General features: G+C 49.4%; 1 protein-coding gene and 1 long non-coding RNA gene across 3 annotated transcripts in view; one reads left to right on the top strand and one right to left on the bottom strand.

Moving 5' to 3' along the window:
* Positions 1-5,536, bottom strand: part of LOC115280246 — an 8,412-nt gene extending 2,876 nt beyond the window's left edge. Inside the window, exons 1-2 of the long non-coding RNA XR_003903723.1 lie at positions 5,350-5,536; positions 3,975-4,098 (exon numbers count right to left, since the gene is read on the bottom strand). This is a non-coding gene — a long non-coding RNA (uncharacterized LOC115280246). The remainder of the gene's footprint in view (positions 1-3,974; positions 4,099-5,349) is intronic.
* DUS2 (dihydrouridine synthase 2) overlaps positions 1-18,061 on the top strand; it is a 36,529-nt gene extending 18,468 nt beyond the window's left edge. Inside the window, exons 1-11 of one of the 2 annotated variants that reach the window (XR_003903721.1) lie at positions 2,049-2,108; positions 6,507-6,572; positions 6,756-6,826; positions 9,013-9,099; positions 10,699-10,867; positions 13,342-13,463; positions 14,727-14,876; positions 15,953-16,040; positions 17,187-17,260; positions 17,486-17,842; positions 17,879-18,061. Coding sequence is in view for 1 of the 2 variants with exons in the window: in XM_029925005.1 (XP_029780865.1) it covers positions 2,061-2,108; positions 6,507-6,572; positions 6,756-6,826; positions 9,013-9,099; positions 10,699-10,867; positions 13,342-13,463; positions 14,727-14,876; positions 15,953-16,040; positions 17,187-17,260; positions 17,486-17,723 (1,113 nt within the window). In the remaining variant the exon portion in view is untranslated. Of the gene's footprint in view, positions 1-2,048; positions 2,109-6,506; positions 6,573-6,755; positions 6,827-9,012; positions 9,100-10,698; positions 10,868-13,341; positions 13,464-14,726; positions 14,877-15,952; positions 16,041-17,186; positions 17,261-17,485 lie in introns of those variants that run through there. The other variant, XM_029925005.1, reaches the window with a different exon arrangement.
* Positions 18,062-21,741: the final 3,680 nt, after the last annotated feature.

Here is a 21,741-nt window from a genome sequence, read left to right as displayed (position 1 = left end):
GAAAGACCAGGATCCAGGAGGACAGTCGGTGTCCAGTGTGATGGGGACTGCAGGAAGGAAAGCATGTGTGGGACAGATAACAAGCACAGCTCAGGACTGACTGCAGGGCTGCTGCTGGGAACCTTATCACAGGGTGCCTGGTGAGAATCTGCGATGTAGACATAGCAGATGTCCCCCTGGATCAACTGCCCAGAGTCCGCCACTCTGCTCCCATGAATTACGTGGCTTGGGGCTTTGGCTTTAGGCCAGGAGGCAGAAGGCTACTTGAGAGAAAGGATCTTTGGATTCTTGAAAACCAAAAGGCTTGTCGACAGCTATTTCAAGGAATTCTGGAGGTTTGAAATTGTCTATGAGGAGTTGAAAACTTCCGGCCATATTTTGCTATCTTCTAAGTACTCCTTTGTGCTTCTGATTTATGTGAAGAGCAGAGTTTAAATTAGTGGCATAATCTCCCAGATATATGGTGGAATGAAAAAGCAAGGAGCCAAATTGGTTATGGTGTACCACCATTTATATATGAGGGATGAGTAATGGATATTTATATATATATTTACATTTCTCTTCATAAAATATATCTCAATGGACACACAGGAAACTAGTAACACTGCCTTTCCCTGGGGAAGGAAACCAAGTTTTTATTTGGCTTGGCATAGGGAATAAATTCCCATTATAGGGGTGCTTCTCAAAATAACTAACTGGCACAGCACTGGCCCTGACCAGTCAGAACCCATACCTATCAGTGTGCTATACCAGTACAGTCCACCTGAATAGCCACTCTCTTCTCATTGTTCAAAAATGGAAGCCTTATAGAAAGTATAAATTGAAAAGTTTTTCATTCCTCAGGGAAGGAGAGTTCTTACTTTTTACCCTTTTGAACCTTGAAAATTTTTTAGTGTGTTACCTATTCAAAAAATTCTATTAACTTAAATGGAAAGGAAGGAAGGAAGGAAATACTAATTGAGAGAGCTATTGTTGTGGAGGGGTCAGTGAGACTGGATTTTAGATTCCGTGATTCCCCAAGGAAGGGCTGGATCCTGCGTCAGTGGACAGGCGGAGCCAGGGTGAGTGGCCAGGGCTTTCCTTCAGGCCTCTAAGGTTTGTAGCCAGGGTAGGCCAGGGCTGGTAGCTCCTGTGCTGTTCCCATTTTCCTCTGAAATGCAAGCTCAGGCTGGCTGAGTCTGCGGTGGTTCAGGGTTCTTTGATTCTAATCTGTCATCCTTAAATAGGAAACTAGACTGTAATAACTGAAGTTCACATTTCTGAGCACATCATCCTATGAACATTTATTACTATACAGTCTACATACAGATTAGGGATTTATTTATTGGATTTGTTTTTTTCCCTTCACCATTGTAGAAATCCTCCCTTTTCCTGATTATTAAAGCAATCCATACCATTGTCCAGAATGAAACTTGTGTGATATAGAAAAGTACAAAATAAAAAATCACCATTAGTCCCACTATCAAGACTCAACTAGTTTTCATGCAGGATTTAAGTAGCTCCCTGGTTGTTGGTTTCCAGTAGCTGGGGCTTTTGCCTGAGTTTGATGTTGGTCTGGAGCATTATTGCTGGCAGGGAAGAAGAACCTGGACAAGATTTGCCAGTTTTGTTCCCCTAAGTGGCTTTGCTGGTGGCGGTGGTTCCAAGCAAGTATTGGTAGGATAGGATGGAGGTACATTGGATCTCATTTCAAAGGGAGAATGCTTCATTGCTTTCTTTAGGGCTTGGCAGATTGTGGGGTTTAGTTTATAAGGACACTGAGACCCTGGGTAGGGAATGGGCACTCCTGAAAAACAATTTTTGCAGAACCCACGTCTGGGTAGATCTGTGGGTTTTGCTAAGGAGACTAGAGTGATACTTGTAGAATTTATCAAACTCTGATCCCTGACATTGTGGGCCTGGTTGCTGCTGCTTTCCTACTTGCTGAGGGGAAGTGCTAATCTCCAGTGAACCTTGGTCTCTTGGCTGTGAGTGTCAGGTTGCCACACCATGTTGTCATACCATGGGGAGGGACCACGCTCCTCCAGGTGTAAGAAGACCCTCTGTGTGCTTTTTCTTAGGGAGGAATGGGAGCTGCTCTGCTATCAGACCCTGACAAGATTGAGAAGGTAAGTCCTACAGGAAAGTAGAGGTCCTTAAACATGTCTGTGAACTAGAGTTATCTGAACATGCACCCACATCATCTCCCCCCACAAAATTTTGTTTAATGTTAATTTATTTTTGAGAGTGAGAAAGAGTGAGAGAACATGTGCTTGTGAATGGGGAAGGGGCAGGGAGAGGACAGAGGATCTGAAGTGAACTCTGCAATGCCAGCAGAGAGGCTGATGTGGGGCTTAAACTCATGACCTATGAGATCATGACCTGAGCTGAAATCAAAGCCGGATGCTTAACCAGCTGGGCCATCCAGGCACCTCCCCCACCCCCCGCCCAAGATTTAATGAATCAGTTTCTCAGTCACTCCACCTGGAGTCTGGAAGTTTTTTTAAAGTAAGTTCTGTGCCCAATGTGTAGCTTATATTTAAGACCTAAGATCCAGAGTCGTATGCTCTACTGACTGAGCCAGCTAGGTGCCCCTGGAGTCTGGAAAATTTTTGAAAGGCTTCCTGGTGATTGTGACATATAGTCAGGTTTGGGGACCCCTGAGTGAACCCACAGCAGCCTTGGAGTTCCTCCAAAGTCCAGGGCTTAGAGACATGTCAAGTGAGAGCCGAAGGGCTTAAAGGAGTCATTTAGAGGCTCCTCTGTATTGCCTGTCTCCCTTCGGAGATCATGGGAGCATAGACCAGGCTACCTTAAATTGTGGACAGATTCCATGCCAGTTGCAATGAGGATTGGCCTCTCCCAGGGGACTTGCTGAGAGCAACAGTGGGGCTCCTCCACTCCACACTGGTCGAGTCCACCATCAGCCTGAGAGCAGACAGGCCAGTGTCATTCAAGGCAAGTTGAACTTGGTAGCCTATGCTCCCCTTCCCTTGGTGATTCCAAAAGCCAGGTTTATGAGGCCCTGCTGACAGATTGGCGTTTGCCTCCGTGTTGTGAGCTGCCACAGCCTCTAGGGGTGACATTTTGTACCACGCCATATACACCTTTTACTTCTTTCTCAGTTTATCAGCTCTCTCCTTGTTGCTCCTCTTCATTCCTTTGTTTTCATTCTCCATTCTCGCTTCCCTGTCTGCGCCTTAAACCTTCTAGTGCCTCCCATAGGTTAGAGTGACTTGAGATAGGGCACGACCAATAAAAGCTGCCATTATCTGTACTGACTGCTGTGTCAGCTCAACCATAATATTCCTCTAGCCCCGCTGTCTTTGGGATATTGGAACACCAATGTGTTGAGGGGTTTGGTGCCTTTTCATATTTCCCATATGCAGATAGGTGCACACACACAACACACATATATTATAAAACTTATGTATTATATATAAATAACAATGTTATAATATATATAATATCTAATAATATATAATTTGCATATATGTATATCCTTGCAAGGTGTAGGGTAATATTCTTTTCAAAGTATATTCTGGCATTTATTCTATTTTTTCCTCAAACCCCTTGAAGTAAATAGGGCAGACATTTGTTATCTATATTTGATCAAGTATAATAAAACTAAAGTACAGAGAGATAAAAGTAGTTTGCTTAAGATTATGTAGCAAGTAGGTAGCAGGCAGAGCAGAGTTTAGAGCCATGGTTTTGTGACTCCTACGCCAGTATCAGTGCCCCCTCTTCATAGCATCTCAGTTTAGAGGTGCCTGGGTGTAGTTTACAAGTGTCTAGCTTTGGGTCAGGTGACATCTGTACTTAAGAACCTCCAGTCAGATACCTCTGCCTCTGTAGGATGTAGTGGATGCAGACAACTATGGATGTCAAACTCATTACCTCCCTTAGGGAAGAGGGCGCCAGCATGGGGTGGTGTAGCTTCATAACACGTGTACTCAGACATCTTTATTGTTCTCCAGTTTTCTGGCTTCTCCTACCTAGGCTGTTGGCTCTGTCTTCCCACTGCCCATCTTTGGATAAGGCATGTTTCACACATGAGGCAGAAGAGTTACACCACTCAGTTCATTCTGCTCCTTTTTGGTGTTCTAGTTGTTGAGAATTCTGTATGGGCATGGGGTAGATTAGGGCAGGGAGGAAGTATTAATTAGTCTTTTGAAAGATCTTCCTAGGTAATTCTGATATATCCTTCCTAGATGAAGAACCTTGGTTTTAGACTCTTAGTTAGTAATATCCTTTCTCTAACCCCTGGACCCCAAGATCTGCTTGACCCCCCTGGCTGCCCAGGGCATCCCCCTGTGCATGTTGCACTTGGGCCGAGGCTAACGATTGGCAGGGCCAGAACTTGAACTCACTTCTCAATGACACCTAAGCCTATGCTCTCCCATCGTCCTTCCCACTCACACCCCAACAACCAGGGGAGCTAAGAGTCTGCTTTTGCGAGTCAGCTGATCAATCTGTTGAGTTGAGCCTGCCTATGGGTAGATGTGTTGTGTCGTCTATGTTACCTGTGGAACCTGTCTCAGGTCCTTCTCCCCCATTGACTTCATACTACAGAGACAGGTGGTGTGACTTGGATCTGGGAGAGTTGAGTCTAGGAGGATTTCATGCTAGAGCCTAGCCAGAAAACAGATCCTAGTCACCCATTCCTCTTAATGTGACCCTTGCAGGTGGCTGAGGATTTTGATTACTAATTTCCTTCCTGATTCTGAACAAGCACATGAAATGAACAGAAATACCAAAGAAAGTGCTTAGAGCTACTTGGATGAAATATAGCAAAGGAAGTTCTGCAAAACAGAGAACTGGATCAAACCAGCTGATGTTGCCTAAGTTACCAAACATCAGGGGGTTCTTTTGTTTTTTAAAATAATTTCTTCATTATATTTATTTTAGAGAGAGAGAAAGCACACATGGGTAGGGGAGGGGCAGAGGCAGAGGGAGAGGAAGAGAGAATTCCAAGCAAGTTCCACACTCAGTGCAGAGCCCGATATGGGGCTCAATCCCACAACCCTGGGATCATCAAAAGTCGGGTACTCAACTGACTGAGCCACCCAGGGACCCCAAACATTATGGGATTCTAAGTCTGCAGTAGCAAAGGAACCTTCCAGAGATGCTATTGTCAGCATAAGGGATAGGACTCAAGGGAGAATTTTTATCTGGTATCTCAGTGGATCTTCCAGTTACCCACCATCACCGCCTTAAAGGGTAGCTGCCCACTTAAGGCCCGCCAGAGTGACCCTAGGACCACAGGTCCAGTCTGCTTCCTGGGGCAGTGTTTGGGGACTTTTTATTCCTGGCAGTCTTTAGCATTGGTACTTAGGCCAACAGGCCGTGTCTTGCCCATGATCTGTCTACCTGCCTTGTCAGCCCAGTCTCTTGGTCTCATATCTTCTGGAGCCGTTTGCTTGAGAATGGCCCTGAAAGGCCTCCTTGACTGGTTCCTGCAAGCTGGCTCTCTGCTGCCCCCACTTGTCTAGAAGGAAGACTGGCATCAGCTGCCTGGGTGCTCTCTGCTCTTCTGGCAGTCCAGTTCTTGGGGGCAACTGGGTGGCTCAGTTGGTTAAATGTCTGACTTCAGCTGAGGTCATGATCTCCTGGTTTATGAGTTCAAGCCCTGTGTCGGGCCCTGTGGGCTCTGTACTGAAAGCTCAGAGCCTGGAACCTGTTTGGATTCTGTGTCTCCCTTTCTCTCTCTCTCTGCCCTCTCCTGCTCATACTCCGTCTATATCTTTGTCCCAAAAATAAATAAACATTTAAAAAATTAAAAAAAATTCAGTTCTTAGAAGAGAGCTCTTAGGATCACCTTCCCTCCAGTTTGCATAGCCTGAAATTAAAAAAAATTTTTAAAAATTATTATTTTAAAGTAAGCTCTGTGTCCATCGTGGGTGGGGCTGAAACTCATGACCCCCAGATCAAAACTCGGATGCTCTATGACTGAGCTAGCCCGGCACCCTTGGCCTGAAATTTTCGATGAGGGAAGAAGATAGCAATGCCACAGACATTCACTGTCATCTGCATGTCTCTTGATCTCTGATTCATGCATGATCTGGCCTTGCCACTTCTCTGACACTTTCCTGTATAATTGCTTGATCTTTCTTTGAAGTTCTTTGCAATTACTGTGCAAATTAACACTTTTCAATGTGTTGAATATGTTGTCTTTTCCTTTGCCATATTCTTCTGTATATCTGACTCGCTTAAAGAGAAGTACATGACGACAGGGCCCAGGACCTGTGAAACCTTCCTGGCTGTCTTTACTCAGTAGATCCTGGAACAGCACTCAGGGAAAGAAGCTGTCAGCTATGTGTTCTCAACCAGGACTAGGCCTCAGAATCATATGGAGGAGGGAGTATGTTAAACCGAACCTTTTTAAAAAATGGAAAAGATTTTTTAGTTTCACTGAGAAATTGTCACACGTCACCGCAGGCACCTGATGCACAGGTCGGTAGCAGAGTTAATTAGCATGAGCAGTTGTGGCGGTCTTTCCAGAGGAGTTTATGTTTTCCTCTCTTCAGATCCTCAGCACTCTTGTTAAAGGGACTCACAGACCTGTGACCTGCAAGATTCGCATCCTGCCCTCGGTAAGGATGACGTGTTACATTTCAAGGTCCATTTTTTCTGAGGACGTTGAATTGGGAGGTGGTGAATGGTCCTCGAGGAGCTGACTTAGGTTGGAGAAGGGAGTGGGGCTGAGCCCACTTTTGGAACTGGCAGCTATTCCCTGGGTAGCTTCTGTAACCACTCCGGACTGTCCACTTCCTCAGCTGGAAGATACCCTGAGCCTTGTGAAGCGGATAGAAAGGACTGGCATTGCTGCTGTCGCAGTTCATGGGAGGTGAGTGGTTCCCTATCTAGTGACTGACTTGCAAGGAGTCCTCAGCCATCGTAACAATCCTTTGCCAGACCCCGGGTGACAGCCAACTTTTCTGCTACATGTGCAGCCTGCCTCCGCCTAGCCCTTTGACACCCTTCAAGTCCTGAGGGCAGCTAAACCATTCAGGAGCCGGCAGTTTTCTTAGTTTCATTCACCGAGCACCTACTGGGTGGTAGACACTACACTGAGTTTAGAAACAGAAAAGGAGAGGAAGATTGAGTTTAAAGACACAAGAGGAAGGGGAAACGCCCCTACCCTCAGGATGTGTAAATGGTAGAGATTGAGTGATAGGTTCACAGTTGTACTATGCAGCCAGGAAGTGGTGGAATTAGAACTCTGACTCTGAATCTCATTTGCTTTCCACTGCGTTGAGCAATAGCTTCTCCCCTGAATGACCCCATGCAGATGGCTGTGCTTTTAAAGGCACTGTCTCTTTTGTCTGCTCTTTTTGGACTGCCAGCTGTCACAGTGACTACTTCAAACAGCTCTTGTATCTGTAGCTAATGTGTTCTCTTCTGGGAGCTGAGGTGTTGCTGAAGGCTGCTTTTGGTTTCCCAAGTCAGACTTGTTCCCTGTGTCCACAATGTACTTTTTGGGGGGGGGGTGGGGTAAAGTTAACTTACTTATTTTGAGAGAGGGAGAGAGCACAAAAGAATGTGAGCGGGAGAGGGGCAGAGAGAGGGAGAGAGAAATTCCCAAGCAGGCTTCGTGCTGTCAGTGCAGAGTCTGATGAACCCTGAGGTGAAACCAAGAGTTGGACACGTAACCAGCTGAGCCACCCAAGGCGCCCCTATGATGTACTTTGTACAGAATCCCAGGTCAACAGACGTTGGCCAGAGTGATCTCTCTTCTCTGAGTGATGTTCCTTTTGGGTTCAGGGGTCTTACAGTAACAGCCCACTTTGCTGTCTATGACAGCATTTTCAGAGAAGTGAACTCAAAAGGAGAGCTGTGTGGGTTGAAGCCAGTAGGGGGCGGTGAAAGGCTACACACGTGTACACACAAGCAGGCTCTAGGCTCAGACTGCCTGGTTTGGGCTTCCAGCTCTTTTGCTTGTTGGCTGTGTATACTTGGATAAATCACTTAATCTCTCTGAGTATCGCATTTCTCATTTGGAAATTAAGATAATTTCTGCTTTATAAGGTTGTCTTGAGGCTTTTATGAGATTGCGAATATATAGCCTTGGCACAGTGCCTGGCATATGGTGTTCTCTGAATAAATGTAGCTATTCCTTTTTACCAGTAGTTGGAAACACCAGGAAGACAGATATGGGTGAGTTTAAAAAGGGGCTTTCTGGCCATCAAAGCTGTTGAGGATGAGTTCTGGACTGGAACAGGCTGTTGGGGCCATAGGGAGGTAGAGGTGAGGATGGGTTGACAGGGCCTTCTGAGGCTGTGTGGCCCTTGGCCCTTTTGTTGGGGAATGTACCAGAGGAGAGGCACACAGACAAGACCGGAGCAAGGGCTGTTTGGCTGACCATCTCTCTTGCTCATCCCTGAGCACAGCTTAGATCAGGCCTCACTTCAGCATCCCTAAGACTCACTCACTCATACACAAGAATCTCTTACAGTTCACCTTGGAAGGAGGGGCCTCAGGTTGTGGCCTTACCTCTCCGGGGCTTGTTGTGACATCCGTGATCTGTGTCCTGTCCTGCCTGCAGGGTCTGCCCTGTGCTAGGTGCCTTGCCCCAGGATCAGCTGACCAGCTCAGCCTCAGCATAGGCAGCTGTGTGGGAGTGGCCAGTCTGAGGGCAGCAGCTGTTCACAGTCTCGCAGGGAGGGCAGCACCGGGACAGTAGGGGCAGCATTCTTATAGCACTGTCCCTCATCTCTGGCACAGGTGAAGGGAAGCCAAGGAAAGGCAGTGTGACCTTGGGAGCCAGGCTACCCACACCAGCCCTCTGCAGCCATACCTCAACTGCAGGCCTGCAGGAGCTGACTTGCCTTCTCAGCAGGGACCTCTGCTACTCCTGCCCTTACAACAGAGGTCATGGAGAGCCATCCTCTGCAGCCCAGAACCTTGTCCTTCATGGCCACATGGCCTTCCTGAGGTTCAATAGGGAGGATGGTAGGGTTTGGCTAAGGTAAACCTGTTTGAACTGTTACATGGCCTCAGCCCTCAGGCCCATCTTATTTCTTTATCTTCAAGAAAGCGGGAAGAAAGACCCCAGCACCCTGTAAGCTGTGAAGTCATCAGAGCCATTGCTGAAACCCTCTCCATTCCTGTCATAGCCAAGTAAGCCTTTCTTCCTCATCGTTTACTTTTTTTTTTAAACGTAGCTAGTGGTTTTTTTTTTTAATGTCTTTTATTTATTTTTGAGAGACAGAGAGAGACAGTTGTGAGCAGGGGAGGGTCAGAGAGAGAGGGAGACACAGAATCTGAAGCAGGCTCCAGGCTCTGAGCTAGCAGTCAGCACAGAGGCCGATGTGGGGCTTGAACCCACGAACCATGAGATCATGACCTGAGCTGAAGCTGGACACTTAACCGACTGAGCCACCCAGGCACCCCCATTTACTTTTCTATGTTCCACCTCACTCAGAGGAATTTGAGCTGGCATACAAAAAATGGAAGGAGCTAGCATTAAAAAATGACCTGAGGAGAAAGGAAAAAAGGGTGGGACAAGAAATGAGGTTGGGCATGAGGCTGAAAAGTCCCTATCATGTCCACTGGCCTCTGGTGAGTGGCTGATGTAGATGTGCATTAGGCAGGGTCCCAGAGCATTCTGCTAGATGGGTTGAGGGTAGGAGTGTTCAGGGGACGAGGAGAGCAAGAAAGTGGCCGCTGAAGGAGCCCCAAGGGGAAAGTGATGTCACACCCAGTTAGGTGTGTAGGGTGTAGGGTGAGTAGTCCCAAGCCAGAGGACACAGAGCTATGGCTCAGGGGGCATAAGGCAGGTCACAGCCCAAAGCCCAGACAAGCATTCTGGGCAGCTATAGGACCAGGAAATGAGACTGGCAGTTCTGAGGTACCAATGACCAGCCCAGAGGCTTATCAGTAAGAGTGTCCAGTTGTTATTGGGGCACTGGCCACGTAGGCCAGTCCAGCATAGCCTTGCACCTTAAGATGGCATAGAGCTTGATGGCAAGATGGGAACAGAGACATTCCAAAGCCCTGAAGCCCTGACATAGTGCATGCCTGCCTGGTGGGAAGGAGGGAGTTAAGGTTGAGGGTGGTAGCCAGGCTTGGTTGTTCCCAGGCCAGGAGTTTTAGGGGTGGTGTGGAAAGGGTGGGGCTACTCAAGACCCTGGATCCTATTGCTGCTGCCACCACCTGAGGGCCTTCCCCACCAGACATATAAAGCTATGTCTGGATTGAGCCTCCCACCTGACCCCTGATGGAACAGATGCAAACAGAGCAGTTTCCAAGGGGGCCCTTGGGGCCTCGGGGTGGCAGGAAGGGAAATTGCAACCAAACTGGGCCTCTTTCCTTCCGCTCATGATCACCACTGTGTCTGTAGTTTTTGACCCACCCGTTAGTAGGTATATAGGTGCCCCAGGCTGAGGTTTTCCTGTGGTCCCAGTATCCACTTACAGACCTATGTCGTTAGATTTAGGCTGGCTTTAGCCACTGTTTAGGATGAGGAGGGAGGAAGGAAGATAAAATTTCTGGGACCCCTGTTAAGTGCCAGGCCTGGTTCAGGCTGTTTCATTGTGTTATCTCACTTGGTGTTTCTGACCCCACAGTGGGTTATAGCCTCCAGTCTCCCAAAGTACCCACAGCTGAAGGATTTGGCCAAAGCCACATGGTTAATGAATAGCAGATCTGGGAGTTGCTTTTTTCTGAAGATGCTGGTATGAGGATGGGGACACCCCTCACTCCCCTGTTGCCTTTCAGCGGAGGATCTCACGACCACATCCAAGAATATTTGGACATAGAGGACTTTCGAAGAGCCACGGCAGCCTCTTCAGTGATGTTGGCTCGAGCCGCCATGTGGAACCCATCCATCTTCCTCAAGGAGGGTCTGCGGCCCCTGGAGGAGGTCATGGAGAAGTACATCCGATATGTACGTCTATGTACTTTTTCCAAAAGAAACATTTTTCACTGTCTGCCACATTTCTGCAGAAAGTGCCTTGGGTGAGCCCCCAGTCCCCAGCAGCCCTTGTTGTTCCTCCCCTTTTCTTTGCAGTTCTTAAAATTCTGCATTGGGCCTCCCTGGTTGCAATGTGAAGGAAGGATGCTAGGGAGGCCCCACCATCACCTCCTTCTAAAGTTTTTTGGTGATGGGGTTCTATCAAGGATCCTGGGATTCAGGATGCTGCTGAGTTCCCAAACATTTGAATCTTAGCCGGCGTTGGTGGTATAGTGGTGAGCATAGCTGCCTTCCAAACATGTGAATCTTTCTCTCTCACACACATGCACAATGACTATGGGATCTGTTGTCACTGAAGACACTCATGCCAGTAGGTTGGCACCTGAGCAGCTACAGCCAAGAAAAGCCATTGTAAGTATTGTTGAGGACAAATTATCTGTGTAGAGACTTTGCATCTTGTCATGCATCAGAATCACTTCTAAAACTGTTCTCTTGCTGGGGTGCCTGGCTGGCTCAGTTGGTGGAGCATGTGGCTGATGATCTTGAGGTCTGAGTTCAAGCCCCACACTGGGTGTAGAGTTAATAAAAAAAAATTGAAATAAAATAAAACTCTTCTTTTGCTCATTCCCAGAACCCTTTAACCTCTGACTTAGGGAATAGCCTAACTTTAACCCTCTCCTTAGGGAATAGTTTTTTCCTCTCACTGAGAGCTTGATGGTAGTGCCAGAAACATTTCCCTCTAAAGGAATTTTTAAAAAATTATTTTTAACCTTTTTTTTTTTTTTTGAGAGAGAGCACGAGCAGGAGAGGGGCAGAGAAAGAGGGAGCCACAGAATCTGAAGCAGGCTTCAGGCTCTGAGCTGTCAGCATAGAGCCCAATGTGGGGCTTTCAAGTCATGAACCACGAGATCATGACCTGAGCTGACGCCGGATGCTCAACCGACTGAGCCACCTAGGTGCCCCGTCCCTCTAAAGGAATTTTTTGACCAGTTCACCTGCCCTGTCCCTTTGGTATCATCCTGGAATTCTGTGAGTCTCTGTGATTCACTGTACATGTCTGCAGGCAGAGTCAGTAGACTTCTAATTCTTCAGTGCATTGGGCCTTAGCAGAGAGTCTAATCCTCATCCTCTCCAGTACTGGGAGTTGGACCCTCCTAGGAGGGTCAGGAGCTTCTCAGATCCGCAGACTGCCCATGCCCCCTTCAGGCCATGGCCATGCCTTTAGTGCTGTGGCAGCCATGGCGTGTGGGTATTCGCAGCACTGTGCAAGCTCGGTATGGTAGAAGGCCCTGAGGCTTCTATCCAAAATGGGCAATTTCTGTCCCTGGAGCTTCCCCTGCTTGATGCTACAGCCCTCATCCCCTGGGTTCCAGGTGTCCTGTTGGGCAGGTTCGTGACCACCAGGCTCTCCAGTACCCTGGGTCAGCTAGGGACAAGGGGGCTTGCCTTAGCCCAGGTCGCCTGTCTGGCTCTTCCAGCTGGGTGGCAAGTCTGTAGCAGAGAAGATACGTTCAGGAGTGCTGAGCTTGCTCACTGGGTAAAAGGTGATGTTATCATTCTTGCTTAGTCCATCCCTTGGCAGCTTCTCAAGAGCTGTTGTCCTGGAGGAAGGGAGTGGCTTTCAAGCACAGGCAGGGCTTCTTCTGGTCCAGCCAGGTGCCTTCTGACAAGCTGAATCAAGGCCTTGCCACCTTCTGGGGGTTAACCAGCATTTCTCTGCTTTGTTCTCAGTGTGTCACCATACTTTCCCCGGTACTGAAGATACGGGCCTAGGTGGAGAGATTAGAAAAGTGTATAGAGAGAGGGCGGGAAGGTGTTCTAGAGGGCCAGGGCACCCTTCGCGCACTGCTTTTCTGTCTGCCCAGCCAGGCGGGCTTCTACTGGGTATCCCTATGTAGTCAGCTTGCCTCCGTAAGCCTGCATTTCTCAGTCTGTGGAGTAGGGTGACAACTGCACCTCATGCTTGGGAAGCTCAGTGCAGTAACATGTGAACATGATTGGCAGATTGTGCTGTGCTTTACCCATGGACGGGGAGATTGGAAACAGGCTGGTTAGAAATAGAAGGATCTTACCCCTATCCTGGTGCTGTTCCTGCCGCACCAGATTTTGACTTGTTCCCCTCCCTGCCCTGGAATGGCAGCAGGTCCTCTGTGGTAGCCTATGGTGGCTGAAGCAAGAAGTGTTCCCCACACATCTGGACTTCTGTCAGGCTGTTCAGTAGAGTATGCTCCTAACCCATGGGCCTCAGCTGTGACTCTCGAACTTTGTGCCACAAACTGAAGGAATAGATGGCCAGGGTGGAGATGGCTTTTCTTATGAGGGCATACTGCCTCTCTGCAAGCACACCTCTGATGTACTCTTGGAGGCCCTGTCCTGCCATCAGGGCATAGCTCAGGCCTCAGAGCCTGTCTGGGCAGCAAATGGGCTCATGCTGGTTCTCCCCTCAGGCCGTGCAGTATGAAAACCACTACACCAACACCAAGTACTGCCTGTGCCAGATGCTACGAGAACAGTTGGAGTCGCCCCAGGGAAGGTTGCTCCATGCTGCCCAAACTTCCCAGGAAATTTGGTGAGAGGGGCAATGGCTGTCCATCATTTCTTGCAGATGTTGCCCAAGCGTGGCTATGAGCCCTAAGTTGACTATTAGGAGACCAGGGATACAGCTTTGCAGGTGGATGTATTGGTTTGGGGTGGTGATACAGTTTTACCTCACAGAATAGAATACTTTAGAAACCTTTGGAACTTTCCATCCCTGGACTGATCTCACAGCAGAATTTTGGGACCTAGAGTGCCAGTAGGATGGAGGAATCCAGGGGCTGGGCTTGGGAATTCCTTGGGAAGAAGGGGCTTTCATGGTAACAGATCTGTCACACACCAGGCCATCAAGACCCAGTGGTCAAAATTGAGCCTCTGGCCTCAGCTTGAGCCCACACCACATCACTCTGCAGTCTGGGAGGCTACCCCTTGGTCCTCTACATTTGGGATAGGTTCAGTTCAGGCTGTTCTGAACCTTTGGCTTCATATTTATATGTCTACTTCCTCAGCTCCACACCTGTAATCACACTAGGTCTGCTTGAATGCTCTCTCTTCATCATGTTGGCTGTCTGTTTCCTCCCTCCTCAAAGAAACTTTTCTAAACCACACTTGTGCCCAGGCACCCATCCTCACAAATATCCTCCAGACCTCAAGATGCTTCCTAGGAGGGAAAAGAGTTGCCAGAAGTCTCTTCCCAACCCTGTGCTTATGGTGTTAGTTCTGTCCCTACCCCACCTAGCTTAACCAGGGTTGACTCAGATGTCATGTGAGCACAAAAGAAAGAATATAATTCTGTAGCTCTTGATGGTACTTCAGTTTAGTCTAGGCCTAACTGCTTGTGGCTGGGGCAGGAAGTGGGGAACCGCTTAGTGGTCGTGGCCTCTGTGTCTTTCTCCCTTGGGCCCACGTGAAGATGAGGCTGTTCATAACATAAGCGCTTGTTCAGTGTAAGTCTATTCATCCACTATTGGCTAGGGATAGTTGCCTGTGTTCTCTTCTTTGGAAGCGAGGCTGAGCTTAGGTGGTAGAGGTGACCTTTACAGCCTTTTCCAACCACCCCAGCTTGTCCTCCAGTGTCTACCCTCAGAGGCTCACATTCACTCTCTGCCAGTCCAGGCTGACCCCAGGGGCGGTAGGAGGCTCCCTCTGATGGCTAGGTCTCGTTGGTATTTTCATGTATATGTGGGGCGGGGGAGAGGGGGGCATTTCTCAATGGCAAGGCCCTGGGCTCCTGCAGTAGTTTCCTAGATGCTGGCTCCACTAAAGGACTTACACTGCTCTGCTTATCCCTCCACAGTGAGGCCTTTGGCCTTGGTGCCTTCTACGAGGAGACGACACGAGAGCTGAATGCCCGGCGGGCTGAGTTCTTGGCCAGGACCCCTGAGGCAGTGGAGGAGCCAGCTGAAGACACCTCTGGTATCATTAAGATGGCTGTCAAGTTTGACCGGTAGGTCTCTAGCTTGGCCTCAGCTTGGCCAGGGCCAGTGCCCTCAGTTGGCTGCTGTAAATGGTTAATGCTAAGCTTGGGGACCACAAGTCTTCTTGGTTTGGATACTTGTTCTCATTTTTCAGTGTCCCAGAGAAGGCATTCTGAGGAACATGGCCTCCGAAAAAGCCCACGGCAGCACTGTCAGGGGTGTGCATGTTGTCCCAAGTGTGACTAAACTCTACCTTTTCCTTGATCAACCCCCTCCCACAACTCAGGATAGAGAACTTGTTTCCTGTTCTTGAAAGTCTCTGCTCTTCCCTGCCCCTCAGCATCTAGCTCCATCCAAAGCAGTGGGACCCTCACCCTCATCTAGCTTTGCAACCCCTGCCCATACCCACTGGCCCATACCAGCCCTGTGGCACCCTCTTTAGGCAGAAGTAGCCTCAAGATGATTATTGCTTCAGAGTGCGACTCAGCTTGGATTAAGGTCCTCATCCTTGTCTTCTGCCGTCTGGCATCTGAGCCTTTCTCAGGTCCCCAGGCTCATACCAGAGTCAGTCTTGTCTGGCAAGAGCTTGGGAGGAAGGATTGTGGGCATAGTTGCTGGTCAGTCATATCTGGGGAGAACTCCTGGTGGGAAGTTGGAACATAGTGCCTCTCACTCTGTCACCCTATCACCGACTGACTTTGACTCTGAAATAAGAGTACACTATGTCTAAGGCAGAAACAGATCATCTTGATACTCAGGGGACATGATAAAGGTGGGTAGTAAGGTAAATCCGAGACCACTGTGTGGCCATCTGTGTTCCCAACCCCCACCCACTCCCTCCTGTCTTATCTTAGGAGGCAAACTGGATCTTCCTTTTTGGCTGTTGAAGGCTGTTTTCCAGGCTAGAGTTCAGAGTGCTAGGAGTTCACATCCTATCGCAATTCCTCAACCATGCTGAAGCCCATCTTCCTTTTAGGAAGAACCTAGGCCCCACTACACTGGTAGGACAGAAATGGAAGCTCAGGGGAATAAGAACAGGAGTCCTAAGGCAGAAGCCTGGTGTTGATGGTGGGTAAGCCCTGACTCCTTCCCCTCCTTTTCCCAGGAGAGCATACTCACCCCAGATCACCCCCAAGATGTGTCTGCTGGAGTGGTGCCGGAGGGAGAAGTTGGCGCAGCCTGTGTATGACACGGTGAGGTCCTGCACCTGGCCCCAGGGTGCTCTTATGGCTGATGTCATCACCCCAAACACACTCGTAGCTTGTACCCTGAACTCCAGACTGCTTGGCTGGAGCCTGGCTTTGTCTTCCATGGGCGTGAATATGCAGTGGTTGCTAGAGGCCAGACCAGTTGCTAATATGATAGCCCTGTCCCTGAGTCAGTGGGCCTGTTGTCTAATTCTGGCCACTTTCATAAAACTGAACTTGAGACCTACATAAGGAGCTGCTTTGGCCAGTCCCTGCCAATGTTGTTGCTAAGACAAGGAAGACTTCTCTAGAAAGGGCCAGTTGGCTTACTTAGGAAGGATGCTCAAACCTAAAAATTAGACATGTTTTTGGACCAGTCCTTAGCCATTATGGCAGAGAATTGGACCCCAGACTTGAGGCCCCTTGATGGAAACTTTAAGATAGTCTTTCTTCACCTCCTTTGGTCCCCGTGGGCATGTCTTATTTAGGCTGCTCTGACTCTTTTGGACTGGTCTTCTGACCTCTGACCTCTAAACTTGTACCTTCTGGGACTTGTGTCCCCCTCTCCCAGAGTGAGTTTTCCAAAACAGATCTGACCTTTGCCTTCCTGCCCAAGTCCTCATCCTCTCCCCGGTGCCTTTGGGATCAAGCTCCAGCACCTCAGCACAGAGCACAAGGCCCCCCACATGCCTTTTTTGCTTCATGTCTCATCCACTCATCTCTCTGTCTAGCTACATCATCTGGTCGCTCTGCCAAGTATACCTTCTCTGCCCCATCCTTGCCCCCTCTAACTGCTTTGCCATCTGGTGAATTCCTCATTTTGGGTGACCTGGGCCATCCAGATGTCAGGGGAAGCAGGATCCATAGTCACGCACGGCTAAGGGCTCTGATGGCCCTTTGCTTAGGTCCATGATTATATTCCTGATACACTGGAATGTTGTTACCTGTTTGTGTATCTGCCTGTCTTCCCTGGCACGTGCACCAGGCACTTCTGCTAGGGAGGAGCATGTGATACAAGTAGCCTTCGTTTAACTTAGGTGGGAAGGACATCCCTTTATCTGCCTTCCATGTGATCCTAGCAGGTGAGCCCCAGGCTTCATTCCTCTTGCCCCCATGTCGCCATCCCTGTTGCCTTTGCTCTCTTTACACCAGGTTCAGCGCCCCTTGGATCGCCTCTTCTGCTCTGTTGTGACTGTTGCTGAGCAAAAGTACCAGTCCACGTTGTGGTGAGTGTCCTCATCAGTGGGTTTGGGGCTTACCCAGCATTGACGTAAGAGGGTTGGGGGAGGATGGTGTTCCTGAGCAGTGGCATCCCTGGGTAATGACCTCCTTCCTCAGTCTTGCCAGAATCTTTGCCAAGGGTGTTCATAGAGTCAGGTCTTTCCAGCCTCTAGTCCTGCAGCCAGCCTGTCTGTGTACCTGCCTTATTGTCCCATTCCTCATCTGCCCAGGGACAAGTCTAAGAAATTGGCAGAGCAGGCTGCAGCCATTGTCTGTCTGCGGAGCCGGGGCCTCCCTGAAGGTCGTCTGGGTGAAGAGAGCCCTTCTTTGCACAAGCGCAAACGGGAAGCTCCTGATCAAGATCTTGGAGGTTCCAGAGCTCAGGAGCCAGCAGTGCCTGGGAAGCTGTGCAAGAAACCCTTTGTGGCCTTGGGAAGTGGTGAAGAGAGCCGCCTGGAAGGCTGGTGACCATTGTCCCTACCTTGGCCACCCCCTCTAGGGGCCTGGCCGTAAGTTGGCTGTGGGTGCAAAGCATGAACCAGATGCCATTGGACAATTTGCTGACTGTTCCTGGCAGGAGTTAAGAGGTCCTGGCCTGGGCCATCAGCCTGGAGCACAAAGAGTTCCTGGCCTGGGCCATCAGGCTGAACCAAAGAGTTCCTAGGGTGCACATCTTCCTTGGTGGATCTGAGTAGCAGGGCCAAGTTCCCAGTGACCTCAGTATTTTCTTTGAAAACAGGAAGTTTTTGGGTGGTACCTCCTCAACGTGACATTGGTACAGTGCAATAAAGACACCTCTACCCTTACCCATGGCTGCCTGCTTCAGCCCCAAGCATTGTCACACACAGACTCATGGCCTGGCCTAATTCTTTCACTTCCACCTTCTGTGCAGAGCTGGACCTTCCAACAGCATATCTCCTACCCATCCTTATGGATCTGGTTGGAAATTGGGGATGAGGTATCTTGAATGCTCACTGGACTTGGGCTAAGCCAGGAAGGCCCAAGAAGCCCATTCTCCTGATGGCAAACCTGAGGTACTATCAATTGACTTTCTTTTTAAAAAAATTTTTTAACCTTTTTATTTATTTTTGAGAGACAGAGGGAGACAGAACATGAGCATGGGAAGGGCAGAGAGAGGAGGAGACACAGAATCTGAAGGAGGCTCCAGGCTCTCAGCTGTCAGCACAGAGCCCGACGCGGGGCTCAAACTCACAAACAGCAAGATCATGATCTGAGCCGAAGTCAGACGCTTAACCGACTGAGCCACCCAGCCACCCCTCAATTGACTTTCTTGATGAGAGGTCCTATAGAATCTGGGGAACAATTAGGATATTTGGCACCCCAGTGAAGGACCAGTTCAGTTAAACTGGGCAGGTCGTGGGTCTGCCTGCAGCTGGCTGGAGCTCAGATCTGATGTAAGGTGTCTTGATCTGGGTAGGGGACCCTGAGAACAAGGTTGCTGAGGCCAGCAATTTGGGGCCCTTAAAACTGCCCACCCACGCTGCTGCTTGCACCCAGCCCCCACTATCCCATTTGGGCCGGAAGGAAGTGGCAGATTCTCTTTTAATTTCCTCCTGGCAGTGAGAAGCAACAAACGGCTACCACATCTCATGGGGCCTCCCCCTCTTACTGGGAGGGGCGTTCTGACCAAAGGTCCCTGCCCTGCACCACCCCCGCTTCCTCCACTGTAAACACACTACTTCTCCACTCCTTTTCCAAGTTCTGTAGGGAGGGGGATTCACCTCCAGGCCAAGGCCATGTTTCTCCCATGTTTCTAGGGCCAGGCCCCTATGCCAGCCAGCAGCCCCTGGCCCTGATGGCCTGGGGTCAGACGGGTGAGGCCTTCTGTCTCAGTCATGGAGCTGCACCTCTCTGCACACTTGTTCTTCTGTATGCAGATAAGGATACTGCACTACCAGCTGCCTCCCAGAGCCCATTGCTGTCTGACCTTGGGCAAGTCACTTCTAGTTCTCTTTGGGCTTAAGGGCCCTCTCTGAGAGGGAGATCAGCTGCTTTGCCTCCATGAGGTTGGCTGGAGGATAAATAGGCCTATGAAAGGGCACTGTGTGGCTATTGGGGTTACTCCATGCTGGGGCTGCCCTAGCTTCCCAGACCAGTGCTCCAAGAGAAGGAGCCCCATCCAGGAGACAGACTGAGGCTTGTTCCAGTCTTAGCAATCAAGCTTTAGGCACAGTTTCTGACTTTTCTCACAAAAAACTATCTCAGTTAAAATGCTCCCTTGGTCTTTCCTCATATCCCAACTGGAACAGGGCAGACAGAGTAGCCCCAGTGGACCCCCACAGAGTGGCCCCAGTGGACCCCCAAACATCCTGAGCTAGTCAGAGCTTGTTGAAGGATCCTATGGAGCCAAATACCAAGTCTTAAGATCCATTTCTCCTGTGGCGTTGTACTGTACCCTCAGGCCTCTTCCACCAGTGTAGTTTCCTTGGGGAAGCCCCTTCTGTGGTGGGGTCAGGTTTATTTCTGGGCTATAGAGAAGGAGAGCAAAGCAGACGTCAGCTGTTAAGATATCTGCTGGAGTATGGGGACTTAGAGGGCCCAGGAAAAGCACTGGGGAGAAAGGCATTCACAGGAGAGCAGGTGGGGGATAGGCTAGTGTGTATTTCATAACTGAGGATGTCTGGCAAAGATCCCCGTTGACTATGTTGGCTCTTAAATGGTCTCATTTTAGCATCCTTCAGTGATGCCTGCCATAGTCTCACAGTGACCTGCTTAAGGTCTGGGACCAACTAGGAGGGCCCAGTTAGGTCTGAAAGCTCCACTCATTGTTCTCACCATGCCCACATTAAGCTAAGGCTATTTTGGGGTGCCTGGGTGGCTCAGTCGGTTAAGCGTCCAACTTTGGCTCAGGTTATGATCTTGCGGTTTGTGAGTTCGAGCCCCAGGTTGGGCTCTGTGCTGACAGCTCAGAGCCTGGAGCCTGCTTTGAATTCTGTCTCCCCCTTTCTCTCTGCTCCTCCCCCTCTCGTGCTCTGTCTCTCTCTCATACAAAAACAAAATAAACATAAGAAAAAAGAAAACTAAGGCTATTTAGATGCCCAAACCTCTCTATGGGCTAGTGTCCATAACACGTAATCATCCATTCCAGCCACCTAGATTGAGGACTTGCTCTTAGCTCATCACATTTTGGGGACACATGAGAAGGAGGGATGAGTAGAGCCGGAGAGGGTGGCACATCTTTTGAAGTTCACAGCAAGAAGACTGGACTCTTTGCAAAGATGAGTGGGGAATATTGGGGTGCCTGAGTGGCTCAGTCAGTTGAGCATCTGACTCTTGATTCTGGCTCAGGTCAGGATCCCAGGGACATGGGATTGAGACCCGTGTTAGGCTCACACTGAGCCTGGAAACTTCTTGGGATTCTGTCTGTCTCTCCCTCCCTCTGCCCCTCTCCCTAGCTCATGCTATCTCTCTGAGGGAAAGAAAGAAAAAAGGAAGGAAGGAAAGAAAGGAAGGAAGGAGGGAAGAAAAGAGAAAGAAAGAGAGAGAGAAAGAAAGAAAGAAAGAAAGAAAGAAAGAAAGAAAGAAAGAAAGAAAGAAAAGAAGGAAAGAAAAAAAGAGTGGGGAATCTCTTAACTCTGCAGTCCTGCACACTTAGTTCCTTCCAGGTGGCAATCCTGTTCAGAACTCTTCCATGGCTCTCCACTCCCCTCTGCGTCAAGTCCAAACTCCTTAGCCTAGCATCTGAGGACAAAGTGCTGACCCTGTCTTCTGAGCACCCTGTGCTGACTTCAGCAACCAACTTTCGTCAGTGTAGTTGGCTGGTGTTGCCTCTGCCCAGATTGGGAGCTGCTCAAGGACAGTCCTTGTGCTGCCTATAGCCAGCCTCAGCATGGGAGTAGGGAGCAGGCACAAAAGAAGACTCACATAAGCTTGTTGCATGGGATATGTGGCATGGAAAGAAAGAACTTTTCTAAACTCTGACTTTCCTCCAAAGCTCCCGTTTCCCCTAATGTGGAACAAAAGTGGTTGGGCTGGGCTGGTTTGGGCTAAGCTGTACCATCCCATGGCTTAGAGGTCATGGGAGAGCTTTCAGCAGTGGGGTTCAGGGCCAGGCCTATGGCAGCTGATGAAAGTAATGGCTTTTCCTAAATCTCAGACCTGGCTGGAATTCACAGAGGAGGGAGGAGGGGGTGAATAGCAATCTCCATAGTCCTTGTCCACCAGTCAGGAGTCTTGTCTATTGCACTGGTCCCCTGGCCTCCTGGTTCACAGGGCTCTCAGAAGGCTGGAGGCAGGTCAGACGGTCTCCTACCATCTAAGAGAGGTTTTGAGCTGGCCTGAGGAAGAGCTGGTAGGGAGGTCCTGGCTGAGGAAAAGAAGTGGAGAGAGGTTGTGTACTGGTGTGTGAGAGTGGGGCAGGCCTCTGTCCCAGCCTGCAGAGCTCTAAGCCATTGCTGCTTTTCTTAAAAGATGGTGACACTCTTTTACAGTCGGTGCCTACCGATGCTCTAGCCCTTCTCAATAC

The sequence above is a fragment of the Suricata suricatta genome, chromosome 16 (assembly GCF_006229205.1).
Source record: "Suricata suricatta isolate VVHF042 chromosome 16, meerkat_22Aug2017_6uvM2_HiC, whole genome shotgun sequence".
Taxonomy (NCBI): Eukaryota; Metazoa; Chordata; class Mammalia; order Carnivora; family Herpestidae; genus Suricata; species Suricata suricatta.
This window is presented reverse-complemented; position numbering and strand designations above follow the sequence as displayed.